Source organism: Hyla sarda, chromosome 12 (assembly GCF_029499605.1).
Source record: "Hyla sarda isolate aHylSar1 chromosome 12, aHylSar1.hap1, whole genome shotgun sequence".
In the NCBI taxonomy this organism is placed as follows: domain Eukaryota; kingdom Metazoa; phylum Chordata; class Amphibia; order Anura; family Hylidae; genus Hyla; species Hyla sarda.
Genome location: NC_079200.1, coordinates 12,676,357 through 12,694,049, shown reverse-complemented (window position 1 = coordinate 12,694,049; position 17,693 = coordinate 12,676,357). Strand labels below are relative to the sequence as shown.

The 17,693-nt window shown below is 42.9% G+C and overlaps 1 protein-coding gene across 1 annotated transcript in view; it reads left to right on the top strand.

Moving 5' to 3' along the window:
- The window catches only part of EDEM2 (ER degradation enhancing alpha-mannosidase like protein 2), a 32,519-nt gene extending 25,598 nt beyond the window's left edge, over nucleotides 1–6,921 (top strand). Inside the window, exons 9-11 of the mRNA XM_056548004.1 lie at nucleotides 833–977; nucleotides 1,114–1,235; nucleotides 6,107–6,921. Of these exons, the coding sequence (XP_056403979.1) occupies nucleotides 833–977; nucleotides 1,114–1,235; nucleotides 6,107–6,568 (729 nt within the window). The 3' untranslated portion in view covers nucleotides 6,569–6,921. The remainder of the gene's footprint in view (nucleotides 1–832; nucleotides 978–1,113; nucleotides 1,236–6,106) is intronic.
- The last annotated feature ends 10,772 nt before the right edge of the window (nucleotides 6,922–17,693 follow it).

Here is a 17,693-nt window from a genome sequence, read left to right as displayed (position 1 = left end):
GTTTTAGACGCCGCAGTCAACTTTGATTGCGGCATCTAAAGGGTTAATACCGGACCTCAGCCTGCTTAACGATGTCCGGTATTGGCCGCGGGTCCTGGCTGCTGATAGCAAACGGGACCTGCCGGGTATGAAGCACACTCAGCTCCTGAGCGTGCTTCACATAACAGGAGCCGTCCACGAGCGTATATATACGCTCATGGTCGTTTAGGGTTTAAAGGGGTACTCCTGGGAACTAAACCCATAGCCCATACTTTTCCTCTCATCAACCTATTTTATTGTATAAATATTATTCATTAGCTATATAGAGCAGTTTCCCCTTTTCGGTTGTCACTTACCTGCATGAAGTGAGGATATGACACCATCCAGCCATCCACTCTGTCCACATCCCTCTCTGAAAGTAGCCCCCACCCTCCTAAGACACAGACCATGTGGTTTCTGCCCTGCACAGATGAGTCATGCTCTCTCTTATGCTAAGAAACTGGGAGGTGTGTGCAGCCTCTGCCAATAAGACACTAAACCTCTCTCTGCTCAGAGAAGGAGGGTGGGGGCTGCTCTCAGAGAGTGAGCTTGCTGGCAGAGCAGGGCTGCAATGATTGCTGGGAGATGTAGGCAAGGCGAAAGAAGGATGGCAAAGAATATCAAGCAACCAGAGAAGACGACAGGAGCCATGCATATCTGGCAGGATGTTTTACAGGGAACATATCCAGGAAGTGTGGTGGCTTTGGAGCTTTATATATACTTCCCTGGAGTACCCCTTTAATGGGGCCATTACTTAGAACTGGGTGACTGTATCTATCTTACCTATCGCTTTTCTTTGCGTACATTTCTCTAGAGCTTAATCGGAGACGTTGGAAATGCCATGAGAACGTTTCACAACTATTACACCGTCTGGAAACAGTTTGGCGGTTTACCAGAATTCTACAATATCCCGCAAGGATTTACTGTGGACAAAAGAGAGGGCTACCCACTTAGGCCCGGTAGGTTCTTCCAAAATCTTGATGATAGATTTGATGGAAAATCTTAGGGGAAAAAAGGGTTTCTAAAAACTCCATTTTGGACTAAATGCTTACAGAAATCCGTAGGATTTGACCTTTTGCTTGTGTTTTCTTCCAGAACTGATTGAGAGCGCAATGTATTTGTATAAAGCCACCAAGGACCCGACTCTGCTGGAACTAGGAAGAGATGCTATAGAGTCCATAGAGAAAATAAGTAAAGTGGATTGCGGATTCGCCACTGTACGTCCTTTTTATTGCTATACAGATAAGTCTAAAACAAAACGGTCTGTGTACTGTGTTGGGAACTATGAAATGCCTCGCCCACAGGTTGGGGGTGGTATTGCAGTTTTACTTTAATAAAACTGCAATACCAGGTGCAAATCATGAACTGGGCCATGCTGCTTACATATATATTTTACATTATATTATAAAGTGTGTATGTGTGTGTGTGTGTGTGTGTGTATATATATATATATACAGCAACAGGAGAATAATATATATAATATAGTATAATCTATAATATATTCAACTGAAATAGCAGCAAGAAAATCCAAGAAATAGGTCTCCCTGATTTAGTATTAGTGTCTGAGTCAATTGGGAATCTTTAAAACTTCACTTTTAATAAATCCTGTTAAAATATTATTGTAGAAAAAACTTGATAAAAAATTTCTGCAACTCCAACCGCCACCTTGATAGTAGCTTCTCCGATTGGCAGTATTGATAATGGCCACCTTAGAGGTCAGTCACTAGGTAAACAATATGTACGGTGTCCATTTTAGGACATCGTCAGTCGTAACTAGGTCCTCCGTCAGGTGAAACGGCGTCCCGCCTCCTCCCTTGGGCCAACCTCCGTCAGGTGTCAGCCATAACTCCCTCCTCCCTCCTTTGTCATCCTAAAGCCTTTCATCCGTAACTCAGTCATCCCTCAGACGAAAAACTTTCCTGCCCTGTAGCAGAGTCGAGTCAGTGTCGGCTCTCTGCTATACGGTTCCTGCTGTACGCGCTATTCAACGTCGGCTCTGCTATACATGCTGTGCAGCGTCGGCTCTGCTATGCGGCAGGAAGTTACGTCTGAGGGAGAATTGTCTGAGGCATGACGGCGTTTTGGGCGAGAGAGTTTCGGATGTGGGAGGATGGAGTTGTGGCTGAAGGAGGACGGCGATTGGTGTGAGGGAGGAACATGATGGAGGACGGAGTTGCGGCTGACGACTGACGGCGATTGGTCCAATCGAGGAGGCGGGATGCCGTTTCACCTGAAGGAGGACGGAGTTACGACTGACGATGTCCTAAAATAGACACCGTAAATATGACTTATTCACATCCTCTGTGACTTATAATGTCCATTTAAACACTCGACTCGCTTGGATACTGTTCACACTTGCAGCGTTCCCGGTGCTCAGTACAGGTTTGCATCGATATTCATAGAGACTTAGTACCGCTTTCAGTTATGCACTACATCTAGATTATCTTGTGATCAACACTAGATGCACTATGAATGGAACTTACGCAGGTGTGGACGGAGTCTACTTTCACTTTTTGACTTCAGGTGCGTTTTTGGCACATAACACTGCACATTGCGATACTTGTAAAAACGCCAATAGTCATGATGCTTGTATCACTGAACAGCAGTGACGTACTCAAAACTAACTCGGAGTGAAGCGTCGGGTACTAGAAGTGCATTCCTTTCCCACTTGTATTGCACTTGCCCCGTGCCGTACGTACACCTTTAGAAATTACAAGTGGGAAGTATGTTAGCGTGTTGCTGGCGTCTTTTACTCTTTGCCTTTAGTGTTAAAGGAAATCTGTCATCAGAATCACCTGCACTAAACCTGTTACACGGGCTTGTTGTGCGGGTGATCCTGATTAAAACGCTTCTTACCTGGTTAAAAATGGTTCAGCGGTTCTTCAGATATCTTTATTTTTAGTTTTCTGTTATTCCCTGGCTTGGGACTCAGTGGGAGGAGTTATCATCTGGGACTCGGCCACACGTCATTCTAGCTGCCGCCCGGCTCATGAATATTCATGAACTTATCCTCGTAATCTAACTCCTTTTTCTAGGTCTGGTGGGGAGGGCCGCGCATGCGCCGCGTTCCGTTCACCCGGAAGCAGCGTTCTCCCCCCGGCTTTTCACTCATGCAGCCCATCTTCTTACTTGTATTGGGCCGCAGCTCGAGTGAAGCCGGGGGGAGAACGCCGCTTCCGGGTGTACGGAACGCGGCGCATGCGCGGCCCTCCCCACCAGACCTAGAAAAAGGAGTTGGACTACGAGGATAAGTTCATGAATATTCATGAGCCGGGCGGCAGCTCCGCCCAGCTAGAATGACGTGTGGCCGAGTCCCAGATGATAACACCTCCCACTGAGTCCCAAGCCAGGGAATAACAGAAAACTAAAAATATAGATATCTAAAGAACCGCTGAACCATTTTTAACCAGGTAAGAAGCGTTTTAATCAGGATCACCCGCACTACAAGCCTGTGTAACAGGTTTAGTGCGGGTGATTCTGATGACAGATTTCCTTTAAAGGTGTACTCCGCTGATCAGAATTTGGAAAAAAAACTGTTCCGAATGCTGGAGCCGGCACCAGCAGCTCGTGACATCATAGCCCTGCCCCTCATGACGTCACACCCCACCCCCTCAATGCAAGTCTATGGGAGGGGGCGTGACAGCTGTCACGCCCCCTCCCATAGACTTGCATTGAGCCGGTGCCGGCTCCAGCGTTCGGAACAGCAGAGTACCCCTTTAAAGTGCATTACTTAGATTGCATATAGTCCTCAAGGTGCATGACTTAATCATTGCGTTATTGGACCTGCCCCATCCCATATGTGTTTGTTTTAGGACTATAAAGCGCTATTTCCTATACCCCTGTATTCACATTATGCAGTCCAACAGGGTAGGGATTAGTCTGTGTACAAGTCTTATGGCGGCTGTAGCAGATAAAAGAAATGGAAAAACCTGATAATTTCTCACGTGTGCAGATCCATTTCTGTTCATCGTAGATGGTATTCCGGTTCGACGCGTTTCTTTCAGCCAAAAGGTAATGGATTTAAAGGGGTATTCCAAGAAAAAACTTTTTTTTATATATCAACTGGCTCCAGAAAGTTAAACAGATTTGTAAATTACAAACCTACAATTCCGGTCATACACCGACTAAAGTCCATAAGTGCTAGAATAAACTAACTATAAACCTACAACCAGCATTCAATAAGAGTCCAAAAGTATAAATTCAAAAAGTGAAAAAAGCTTTATTTAGAACAATTCAAAAACACAATATGGGACCCACCCAATTAAAACAACCCACCCTTAACCCCTTAAGGACTCAGCCCATTTTGGCCTTAAGGACAATTTAATTTTTACGTTTTCATTTTTTCCTCCTCGCCTTCTAAAAATCATAACTCTTTTATATTTTCATCCACAGACTAGTGTGAGGGCTTGTTTTTTGCGCGACCAGTTGTCCTTTGTAATGACATCACTCATTATATCATAAAATGTATGGCGCAACCAAAAAACACTTTTTGTGGGGAAATTAAAACGAAAAACGCAATTTTGCTAATTTTGGAAGGTTTCGTTTTCACGCCGTACAATTTATGGTAAAAATGACATGTGTTCTTTATTCTGAGGGTCAATACGATTAAAATGATACCCATTATTACATACTTTTATATTATTGTTGCGCTTAAAAAAAAATCACAAACTTTTTAACCAAATTAGTACGTTTATAATCCCTTTATTTTGATGACCTCTTTTTTTTTATTTTTCCGTATAAGCGGCGGTATGGGGGCTCATTTTTTGCGCCATGATCTGTACTTTTTTTTGATACCACATTTGCATATAAAAAACTTTTAATACATTTTTTATAATTTTTTTTTAAATAAAATGTATTAAAAAAGTAGGAATTTTGGACTTTTTTTTTTTTTCGTTCACGCCGTTCACCGTAGGGGATCATTAACATTTTATTTTAATAGTTCGGACATTTACGCACGCGGCGATACCAAATATGTCTATAAAAAAAAAATTACGCTTTTTGGGGGTAAAATAGGAAAAACGGACGTTTTACTTTTTTATTGGGGGAGGGGATTTTTTTTACTTTTACATTTTTTTTACATTTGTTTTTTACACTTGAATAGTCCCCATAGGGGACTATTCATAGCAATACCATGATTGCTAATACTGATCTGTTCTATGTATAGGACATAGAACAGATCAGTGTTTTCGGTGATCTTCTGCTCTGGTCTGCTCGATCACAGACCAGAGCAGAAGACGCCGGGAGCCAGACAGAGGCAGGTGAGGGGACCTCCGTGCGGCGTTATGAATGATCGGATCCCCGCAGCAGCGCTGCGGGCGATCCGATCATTCATTCAAATCGCGCACTGCCGCAGATGCCGGGATCTGTATTGATCCCGGCACCTGAGGGGTTAATGGCGGACGCCCGCGAGATCGCGGGCGTCGGCCATTGCCGGCGGGTCCCTGGCTGCGATCAGCAGCCGGGATCAGCCGCGCATGACACGGGCATCGCTCCGATGCCCGCGGTTATGCACAGGACGTAAATGTACGTCCTGGTGCGTTAAGTACCACCTCACCAGGATGTACATTTACGTCCTGCGTCCTTAAGGGGTTAAAAATGAACCCCACAAAATAGACAGGGGATAGCTCATCTCTAGACCCTAGCAAAGATTTGTAAATTACGTCTATTAAAAAATCTTAATCCTTTCAGTACTTATGAGCTTCTGAAGTTGCGTTGTTCTTTTCTGTCTAAGTGCTCTCTGATGACACCTGTCTCGGGAACCGCCCAGTTTAGAAGCAAATCCCCATAGCAAACCTCTTCTAAACTGGGCGGTTCCCGAGACACGTGTCATCAGAGAGGATTTAGACAGAAAAGAACAACCTTAACTTCAGAAGCTCATAAGTACTGAAAGGATTAAGATTTTTTAATAGAAGTAATTTACAAATCTGTTTAACTTTCTGGAGCCAGTTGATATATATATAAAAAAAAGTTTAAAACTTTGTCTATTTTTTTTGTGCCAGTTTTGCTACCAGAACAGCTTTTCTCCGACCTACTTCAATAACGTTTCCTTTTATTTGCACCGTATTATTTCTTTCCCCCCCCCCCCCAGATCAAAGATGTTCGAGATCATAAATTAGACAATCGAATGGAGTCCTTCTTCCTGGCAGAAACGATAAAATATCTCTACCTGCTCTTCGACCCGGACAACTTCATCCACAACGACGGCTCAGCGTTTGACCTAGTAGTGACCCCCTATGGGGAATGTGTGTTGGGCGCTGGTGGCTACGTGTTCAATACAGAAGCCCACCCCATCGACCCAGCAGCGCTGCACTGCTGCAAACGGGACGAAGAGGAGAAATGGGAGGTGGAGGACCTGGTCAGCGAATTCTTCTCTGTGGAGCCAAAGACTGGGAAAGTCAGAAAAGAGAAAGCTGATGACGCAACGCGACCAGATCCGTTTCCTACTAGAAGACACAACAGAACAAACGCCAAGCGAACGTCTCTCCTCCATTGTCCCAGCCAACCATTTAGCTCTAAACTGTCCGTTTTGGGACAGGTTTTTCTGGAGTAATCCTATAAACTGGATTTTTATTTTGTTTAACTCCTTAAAGGGGTACTCTGCTGCTAGACATCTTATCCCCTATCCAAAGGGTGCGGGATAAGATGTCTGATTGCGGGGGTCTTGCTGCCGGGGCCTCCCACGATCTCCCATAGTACACGGCGTTCTAAACAAACACCGGGTTCCTGCAGCAGTGGTCGTTACGTCACATCCCCTCCATTCATGTCTATGGGAGGGGGCGTGTCGGCTGACACGCCCCCTCCCATAGACATGATTGGAGGGGGGTTGCGTGACATCACGAGGGGCGTGGTCATGACGTCACGGCCTCCGGCGCTGAGCGATCTGAACAAAGTGTTCAGAGCGCTGGAGCACCAGAGTACCCCTTTAAAGGGGTACTCCGGTGGAATTTTTTTTTTTTTTTTTTTTTTTAAATCAACTGGTGCCAAAAAGTTTAACAGATTTGTAAATTACTTCTATTAAAAAAAATCTTAATCCTTCCAGTACTTATTAGCTGCTGAATACTAAAGAGGAAATTCTTTTCTTTTTTGAAACACAGAGCTCTCTGCTGACATCATGACCACAGTGCTCTCTGCTGACCTCTGCTGTCCATTTTAGGAACTGTCCAGAGCAGCATATGTTTGCTATGGGGATTTTTTTCCTACTCTGGACAGTTCTTAAAAGGGACAGAGATGTCAGCAGAGAGCACTGTGGTCATGATGTCAGCAGAGAGCTCTGTGTTTCAAAAGAGAAAATAATTTCCTCTGTAGTATTCAGCAGCTAATAAGTACTGGAAGGATTAAGATTTTTTTAATAGAAGTAATTTACAAATCTGTTTAACTTTCTGGCACCAGTTGATTTAAAAAAAAAAAAGTTTCCCACCGGAGTACCCCTTTAAGGACATTGGGCGTAAATGACCTGAGCGGGCTTCATACCCGGTGGGTCCTGGCAGCTTCTGCAGTCAGGACCCACGGCTTATGCATTGATCGGTTCGATGTCTGCCATAAACTCTTTAGACTTCGCAATCAAAATTTGTGGTGTCTTAAATGGAGTGGAAAATAAACTAATGGCGGTCATGATAACCGTGACAAAATTGCGAAGTCCCGATCAGCTGAGAGGACGAGTAGAGGTCTCTTACCTTCCTTCTGCTTTTCCAATCAGCGCTGCTTTACTGTTGGCAGCCTGTAGCAATGGATCACCGATAAGACTGATCAATGCGGTTTTATGGCGCAGCGTTGTTCAGTGTTTGCAATCGAAAGATTCCAATAGTCCTCTAAGGGGACAAAAAAATTGTGAATTAAATGTAAAAAAAATAAATAGTTAATAAATGTGAATAAGCCCCTTTATTAATAAAAGTTAATATCAAATTTTCCTAAATAAATTTTTTTTAATAATGTTAACAAAAATAAACCTATGTGGTATCGCCGCATGTGGAAATGTCAGAACTATAAAATATGATGTTAATGAAACCGCACAGTGAAAGGTGTATACATAAAAAAAAAAAATAATAATAATAATAATTTGAGAATTGCTGATTTTTCCTCATAAAACAATAAATAAAAAAACGATCAAAAAGTGCCATCAAAACAAAAATAGTACCAGAAAAAACTACTGATCATAGCACAAAAACGACCCTCATACAGCCCTGTATGACAAATGTTATGGGGGTCAGAAGATAATTTTCATACAAAAAAGTAAAAAAAAAAATTTTTTTGAAAATAGTAAAAAGAAAAAGTAACTGGGGTAAAGTTGTAAACATAATAAATGTCATTTTTACCAAAAAGTGCACTGCGTGGAAACAAAAGCCCCCAAAATTAAAAAATGGCTTGTTTTTTTTTTTCCACCAAATATATTTCCACGATTTTTATTTTTTTTCCACTGTAGATTTTGTAGTAAAATAAGTGATGTCATTACAAAGTACAATTGGTGACGCAAAGAACAAGCCTCATGGGTCTGTAGATGGGAAATTGAAAGCGTTATGGCTATTAAAAGTCGAGGTGGAAAAGAAAAATCGCTGCGTCCTCAAGGGGTTAAAGGGGTATTCCAGGAAAAAACTTTTTTTTTTATATAGATAGATAGATATCAACTGGCTCCAGAAAGTTAAACAGATTTGTAAATTACTTCTATTAAAAAATCGTAATCCTTTCAGTACTTATGAGCTGCTGAAGTTGAGTTATTTTCTGTCTAAGTGCTCTCTGATGACGCCTGTCTCGGGAACCGCCCAGTTTAGAAGAGGTTTGCTATGGGGATTTGCTTCTAAACTGGGCGTTTCCCGAGACAAGTGTCATCAGAGAGCACTTAGACAGAAAAGACCAACCTTAACTTCAGAAGCTCATAAGTACTGAAAGGATTAAGATTTTTTAATAGAAATAATTTACAAATCTGTTTAACTTTCTGGAGCCAGTTGAGATATATATATAGATAGATAGATAGATAGATAGATATACATATATATTCTATCTATCTAAGTTTTTTCCTGGATAACCCCTTTAAATTTGTTTGTAAATATGAATAGAGTTGTTTAGATTAAACAAATTTGAATAGCAGAATGAATATAGTTGGATAAATACATTGCCTTGTATTATTTGTCTTGCTCCAATATTTCAATACCGTATATACTCGAGTATAAGCCGACCCGAGTATAAGCCGAGACCCCTAATTTCAACCCAAAATCCCAGGAAAAGTTATTGACTCGAGTATAAGCCTAGGGTGGGAAATACCTCATCCCCCCCTGTCATCATCCAGACCCGTCATTAACATCCTCATCATCATCCCCTTGTCATCATCCCACACATCCCCCCTTCATCATCCCCTTATCATCCCACACATCCCCCCTTCATCATCCCCTTGTCATCATCCCACACATCCCCCCTTCATCATCCCCTTATCATCCCACACATCCCCCCTTCATCATCCCCTTATCATCCCACACCCCCCCCTTCATCATCCCCACCCCCCTTCATCATCCCCACACCCCCCCTTCATCATCCTCTTCTCATCATTCGCCCTTAGTGGTCTTCAACCTGCGGACCTCCAGAGGTTTCAAAACTACAACTCCCAGCAAGCCCGGGCAGCCATCGGCTGTCCGGGCTTGCTGGGAGTTGTAGTTTTGAAACCTCCGGAGGTCCGCAGGTTGAAGACCACTGCGGCCTTCAACATCATCCAGCCCCCCTCTCACCCCCTTTAGTTCTGAGTACTCACCTCCGCTCGGCGCTGGTCCGGTCCTGCAGGGCTGTCCGGAGAGGAGGTGGTCCGGTGAGGAGGTGGTCCGGGCTGCTATCTTCACCGGGGGCGCCTCTTCTCCGCGCTTCCGGCCCGGAATAGAGGCGTTGCCTTGACAATGACGCAGAAGTACGTTGGCAATGAACGCACCTCTGCGTCGTTGTCACGGCAACGTGACTATTCTGAGGCCGGGCCCGAAGCGCTTAGAAGAGGCCTCCCCGGTGAAGATAGCAGCCCGGAACCAGTATCCCACCGGACCACCTCCTCACCGGACAGTCCTGCAGGACCGGACCAGCGCCGAGCGGAGGCGAGTACTCAGAACTAAAGGGGGTGAGAGGGGGCTGGATGATGTTGAAGGCCGCAGTGGTCTTCAACCTGCGGACCTCCGGAGGTTTCAAAACTACAACTCCCAGCAAGCCCGGACAGCCGATGGCTGCCCGGGCTTGCTGGGAGTTGTAGTTTTGAAACCTCTGGAGGTCCGCAGGTTGAAGACCACTGCGGGTGGGGGAGTTCACTCGAGTATAAGCCGAGGGGGGGTGTTTTCAGCACGAAAAATCGTGCTGAAAAACTCGGCTTATACTCGAGTATATACGGTAATTAATTTTGGTGTTTATGTCTTTTGGGTGTTGAAATTCTTTATACTCGCCCTTCCCTATATTAAAGGGGTACTCCACTGGAACACTTATTATTATTATTATAATGTTTTTTTTGTTTTGTTTTTTAAATCAACTGGTGCCAGAAAGTTAATCATATTTGTAAATTACTTCTATTTAAAACAAATCTTAATCCTTCCAGTACTTATCAGCTGCTATTTGCTCCACAGGAAGTTCTTTTCTTTTTTTAATTTAATTTCTGTCTGACCACAGTGCTCTCTGCTGACACCTCTGTCCATTTTAGGAACTGTCCAGAGTAGGAGAAAATCCCCATAGCAAAAACTATCCTGCTCTGGACAGTTCCTGACATGGACAGAGGTGTCAGCAGAGAGCACTGTGGTCAGACAGAAAGGAAATTAAAAAAGAAAATAACTTCCTGTGGATCATAACAGCAGCTGATAAGTACTGGAAGGATTAAGATTTTTTAATAGAAGTAATTTACAAATCTGTTTAACTTTCTGGCACCAGTTGATTTAAAAGAAAATGTTTTCCAGTGGAGTACCCCTTTAAAAAAAAAAAAAAAAGCATTCCTAAAGGCAGAATTGAAGACATTCCTCAAAGGCAATGTATCACCTAGAGCAGTGTTCCCCAACCAGGGTGCCTCCAGGTGTTGCAAAACTACAACTCCCAGCATGCCTGGACAGCCAAAGGCTGTCCAGGCATGCTGGGAGTTGTAGTTTTGCAACATCTGGAGGCACCCTGGTTGGGAAACACTGACCTAGAGGTTGTTTTTTTATTTTTTTATTGGAATTTTATAATCTATTTAATCTTTTCTTTATTATTTTGGAGGTAGCCAGAATTGTGAACTGAAAATTTCAGGATTATTTAATAATATAAAGAGAAAAATGGAAACTTAGAGAATTCTTTAATTCATAAAAATTATATATTTTATATAAATATGTTTTGCATAAAAACGTGATTTATCCGATAGATCATGTTCTGATGACATCTTCCTTTTAAAGGGGCACTCTGCTGCTAGACATCTCATTCCCTATCCAAAGGACAGGGGATAAGATGCCTGATCGTGGGGGTCCCACTTCTGCCCCCACCCTCCGATCCCCCACAGCACTCGGCATTGTAAACAAACGCTGGGTTCCTGCGGCAGTGGTCGTGACATCACAGCAACGCCATTCAGGTCTACGGGAAGGGCCGTGTCAAGCCAGCTAAAGTGCGCAGCGTTCTTCACTCCCCAGCTAATGCAATGACAGTCCAATTCTATTGCCAGCCGGGGAGTGAAGTGCATGCTGTCACACACTTTACCTGGCTATAACTCAGGACTGAGACCCAGTGCGATCTAAATCTTTACACGTCAAAAGTTTTTACAAATGACTATGAATATATGAAAGAAAAAAAATTCCAACGGAGTGTACCCCTTTAACCCCTTAATGACCAAGATTTCTCCCGTTTTTGTACTTTTAGTTTTCTCCTCCTTAAAAATCCATATGATGGCTTTTTTTTTTTTTTTTTTTGCGCCACCAATTCTACTTTGTAATGACATCAGTCATTTTACCCGAAAATCTACGGCAAAACGGGAAAAAAAAAATCATTGTGCGACAAAATTGAAGAAAAAACACCATTTTGTAATTTTTGGGGGCTTCCGTTTCTATGCAGTGCATTTTTCGGTAAAAATGACACCTTATCTTTATTCTGTAGGTCCGTACGGTTAAAATTATCCCCTACTTATATAGGTTTGATTTTGTCGCACTTCTGAAAAAAATCATAACTACATGCAGGAAAATGTATACGTTTAAAATTGTCATCTTCTGACCCCTATAACTTTTTACAAATTTTCTGCGAATGGGGCGGTATGAGGGCTAATTTTTTTTCGCCGTGATCTGAAGGTTTTATTGGTACCATTTTTGTTTTGATCGGTCTGTTTGATCACTTTTATTTTTATTTTTTTTATTCAAATTTTTTTTATGGTACAAAAAGTGACCAAAAATGCGCTATTTTGGACTTTTGAATTTTTTTGCATGTACGCCATTGAATGTGCGGTTTAATTAACAATATATTTTCATAGTTAATACATTTCCACACACAGCGATACCACATGTTTGTTTTTTACTGTTTTTTTTTTTTATGGGAAAAGGGGGCGATTCTGACTTTTTAGGGAAGTGGTTAAATCACATTTATTAACGTTTTTTTATTTTCTTTACACGTTTTTGTTGCAATGTTATAGGGGGCAATAACATGCATTCCACTAATTGCAGGCACTGTTCAATGCATTGCCATAGCATTGCATTGCTCAGTGTTCTCTGCGCTTGATTGCTCAGGCCTGGATCTCTGGCTTGGCGCAATCAAACGCCGATCGGACAGAGTGGAGCCAACTGTCCTCTCAGCTGTTCGGGACACTGCAATTTCACCAAACGGCTCTACTGAGCTAACCGGCAGCATATTTTCCCATTTTAGACACCGCAATCAACTTTGATTGCGGCATCTAAAGGGTTAATATAAGAAATCAGCCCGATCAGCGATGTCCGGTATAAGCCCCGGGTAGAAGCGCGTCTGTGGTCGTTAAGGGGTTTATGGGCCGTACACTGTCTAAACTGGTACACCAGACTCCGTTCAGCCATGAAAGGGGTACTCCGGTGGAAAACTATTTTTTCTCAAATCAACTGGTCCCAGAAAGTAAATTACTTCTATTAAAAAAATCTTAATCCTTCCAGTACTTATCAGCTGCTGTATGCTCCACAGAAAGTTGTGTAGTTCATTTCTGTCTGACCACAGTGCTCTCTGCTGACACTAGAGATTCGATTCGTCACGAACTTCTCAGCTCGGCGGTTGCTGACTTTTCCTGCATAAATTAGTTCAGCTTTCCGGTGCTCCGGTGGGCTGGAAAAGGTGGATACAGTCCTAAGAAAGAGCCTCCTAGGACTGTATCCTCCTTTTCCAGCCCACGGGAGCACCTGAAAGCTTTACTAATTTATGCAGGAAAAGTCAGCAACCGCCGAGCCGAGAAGTTCGTGACGAATCGAATTTACTGTAAATTCGCTCATCTCTAGCTGACACCTCTGTCCATGTCAGGAACTGTCCAGAGCAGGAGAGGTTTGCTATGGGGATTTCTTCCTACTCTGGAACAGTTCCTGACACGGACAGAGGTGGCAGAAGAGAGCACTGTGGTAAGACTGGAAAGAACTACACAACTTCCTGTGGAGCATACAGCAGCTTATAAGTACTGGAAGGATTAAGATTTTTTTTTTTTTTTTTTTTTTTTTTTTTTACAGAATTAATTTACAAATCCGAAATAGAAAAAAAAAAATTCCCACAAGAGTATCCCTTTAAAGTCAGTGAAGATGTGTGGGGGGAGAGAAAAAGAGATGCCGGGGGCGCTCCCTGTAATAGTATGTTCACTGATGTGCACCCTCCACCACACCAATCAGTGATATACCGACTTTAGGAGGGCCGCACTGGAACTAGTGCAGTCCTTACGACGTGGATAATGACCTTTAGTATGAGCCGCAGCTCTCCCGCCGGCATCGGACTTCTATGTAAGAAGCCGATAGGAAATGCAGGGAAACCATGGAAAAAAAAGCCGGGCTAATGAAGTCGCTGCTCACATGTCGAATTGACGGAGAGACTCAGGCGGTACAGGATAACGATTTTTATTAATGATAGGACAATGCGTTTCGGCATCTGCTGATGCCTTCCTCAGGTCCACTTAACAGTTCCCAAACTTCATTGGTGTTCAGTGAGGGACAACTGGTTATCGATCCTGGTAGTGTCTGTACCGCTGCAGACTTGTCAAAGTTAAGTCAGTGGCCAAGCCAGCAACACATTGGGCTATACACCAGAACCCCTTTTTGGCAGGTTGCCAATATATAGTCTGATATATATGTTGTTATGGGGGTATTCTGGCAAAATAGGATATTTTTTATGTTGCTGGGCATGATGTAAAAATAATAAACATTGGATACTTACCTACCCTGCTCCCCGGCAGCTCCTGTTCCATGCACTTCCAGTCCTGTTGTTTGTTTCTAGTGCAGTGTTTCCCAACCAGGGTGCCTCCAGCTGCTGCAAAGCTACAACTCCCAGCGTGCCCGGACAGCCTTCGGCTGTCCGGGCATGCTGGGAGTTGTAGTTTTGCAGCAGCTGGAGGCACCCTGGTTGGGAAACACTGTTCTAGCGGGGGCCTGCCAGCTCAGCCAATCACTGGCCAAGACCCTACACCGGGAACAAAATGAGTGTCATAGAGACGGATTCATGAAATTGTCATTTTCATCCAAACACCCCCAACTCCCTCATCAAATTTTTTATTTTTTTTTTTGGGGGGGGAGGGGGGGGGCTGAACAAAAAAATGTTCTTTATTAAAAATACTTGGCGCTGCACCCGGCCTATCTTGTCTATGTAACCAAATCTCGTGTTCTGATCCGGACAGCACACGACTATCACGGCTTCTATTTTTCAGCTGCTCGTCTTCAGAAACCGATCCGGCCATCTGGTAAAAGTATTACTTAAATAGTGTGTGCCTAAAATTGCAGTACGGGTAGGGCCAGCTAAACTTGTCAGACAGGCTTCTCTACGGTTCAGGCTGTGACACATGGATGATCTGCTTATTAGATCATGCTGAAGACTTTTTAGTGGCAACACAACCAAAAATGAATCTGTTCAAGTACAGATTAGTTATATTGAAATGCAATGTCAGATCCCCTAAAAATTAAATAACTTTGTTTTCCATCTGGGGGCATCAACTCCCATCATGGTCAGAAACTCCAGCATATCCCAAGCATGTTTAATGCTGTTACAGTCTGGTGAGTTTGGAGGCCAAGGCTGTGTGGGGAATGAATTAATTGTTGTGTTCCTCTAACCACTCCCTAGAGCCCGATGACATGGACCACTGTCCTGTTAAAGGGGTTATCCAGGAAAAAAAAACTTATATATATATATATATATATATCACCTGGCTCCAGAAAGTTAAACAGATTTGTAAATTACTTCTATTAAAAAATCTTAATCCTTTCAGTACTTATGAGCTGTTGAAGTTGAGTTGTTCTTTTCTGTCTAAGTGCTCTCTGATGACACGTGTCTCGGGAACCGCCGTGTTTAGAAGCAAATCCCCATAGCAAATCTCTTCTACTCTGTGCAGTTCCCCAGACAAGCAGAGATGTCAGCAGAGAGCACTGTGGCCAGACAGAAAACAACAACTCAACTTCAGCAGCTGATAATTATTGAAAGGATTAAGATTTTTTAATTAAGTAGTTTACAAATCTGTTTAAGGCTAGGTTCACACTGTGGAATTTCTGGGCAGAATTTCTGCCGGAGATCAAGCCGGCGGCATTAGGACCGCACGGACTACATTGCTGTCCCCATAGATGGCAATGCATTTCTGAGCAGATCTCCCAAAAGATTTACCCAGAAATGCATTGCAGTCTGCTCGGTCCTGGTGCCGCCGGCTCGATTTTCGGCAGAAATTCTGCAGTGTGAACCCAGCCTAACTTTCTGGATCCAATTGATAGAAAAAAAAAAGTTTTTCCCCGGAATACCCCTTTAAAGAGGACCTGTGGCCAACCCCCCCAAAAAAATTTAGATTTCAATGTCAATAAATAGTGTGGGGTGTCCTGATTACTCACCTTTTTAGGGTAGGGTCACATGTAGCGCATATTTTACGCTGGGCATGTGCTGACGCCAGTCCCTAGAACAAGCTCCCTGCTGCAGCCGGTGGCTGCAGCAGGGAGCTCACATTACTGACTGGAGTCGGTCCATCCGTAGCATGTAATGCACTGCGAATGCGCTACGTGTGACCTTACCCATACAGTTTCTTGATACGTCCTTCTGTTCCTGAGATATGATTTTTTTTTTTTACATTTTTTTTTTTTTACATTTTATTATATCTCAGTTACAATAATTATAAATTCGCCATCAATATCGTCACATATAATAGAAAAAAAAAAACCCTTACAATTCTCAAATTTGGGTCCAGTGCCCTTTCTATTATATGTGAAGATATTGATGGGGAATTTATAATTATTGTGACTGAGATATAATAAAATGTTGAAAAAAAACAAAAAATATATTTAATTTTTTAATTTTTTTATTTCATGCCAATCTGACTGATTCCTAAATTCCTAAAACCTCACCTGCATTTTTTCATGCACCTTATATCGGTAATTCCTCTTCTTCCCTCCTCTTCTTCCCTCCTCTTCTTCCCTCCTCTTCTTCCTTTTACCAAAAATAAAATATTAAAAAAAGAACCAACTCTATTTTCTTCCTCTATCTAGAGATGAGCGAACTTCCAGTAAATTCGATTCGTCACGAACTTCTCGGCTCGGCAGTTGATGACTTATCCTGCATAAATTAGTTCAGCCTTCAGGTGCTCCCGTGGGCTGGAAAAGGTGGATACATTACTAGGAAAGAGTCTCCTAGGACTGTATCCACCTTTTCCAGCCCACGGGAGCACCTGAAAGCTGAACTAATTTATGCAGGAAAAGTCATCAACTGCCGAGCCGAGAAGTTTGTGACGAATTGAATTTACTGTAAGTTCGCTCATCTCTCTCTATCTCTATCCTCCCCTCATTCTCTCTCATCTTCCAATTTTCAGTTTGGGCCCTGCCACACAATTCACAATCACCTCCTTCCATTTTCACGACTATCCTCTTTCTCCTATTCCCAGCTGCTTATTGTTTTCCAATAAACCATCAATTATGTTTAATTTAGCTTAGCTTACTCCTCTTGCCAGAAAGACATGTTGCCTTTCCGCGCCACCATCCTTCCTGACTCTCATGATCAACTGATGATATCTTTATTACACATTAGAGATGAGCGAACTTCCAGTAATTCGATTCGTCACGAACTTCTTGGCTCAGCAGTTGATTACTTCAGCCTGCATACATTAGTTCAGCTTTCAGGTGCTCTGGTGGGCTGGAAAAGGTGGACACAGTCCTAGGAGATAGTCTCCAGGCACCGGAGCACCTGAAAGCTGAACTCATTTATGCAGGATAAGTCATCAACTGCTGAGCCGAGAAGTTCGTGACGAATCGAATTACTGTAAATTCGCTTATCTCTATTACACATCCTCCAGGATCGGCAAGCGCGAGGAGAAACTACTACTTATTCAACTCCTGTTATTCAACTTTCTCCATTTTCTAAAAGTCTGGAAGAGGCAAATCTTCATTCATTCATCCCTTCGTTAATATAGTGGAAGGGCCCACAATCCCACATCATCCAATCCAATGAGGGGAAAGAAAATAGAGAGAAGAGTGGAAAAAGAAGAAAAATAATAATAATAATTATACCTTCCCTCTCCTCCTCGCCCTTTAAAAATTCCCATT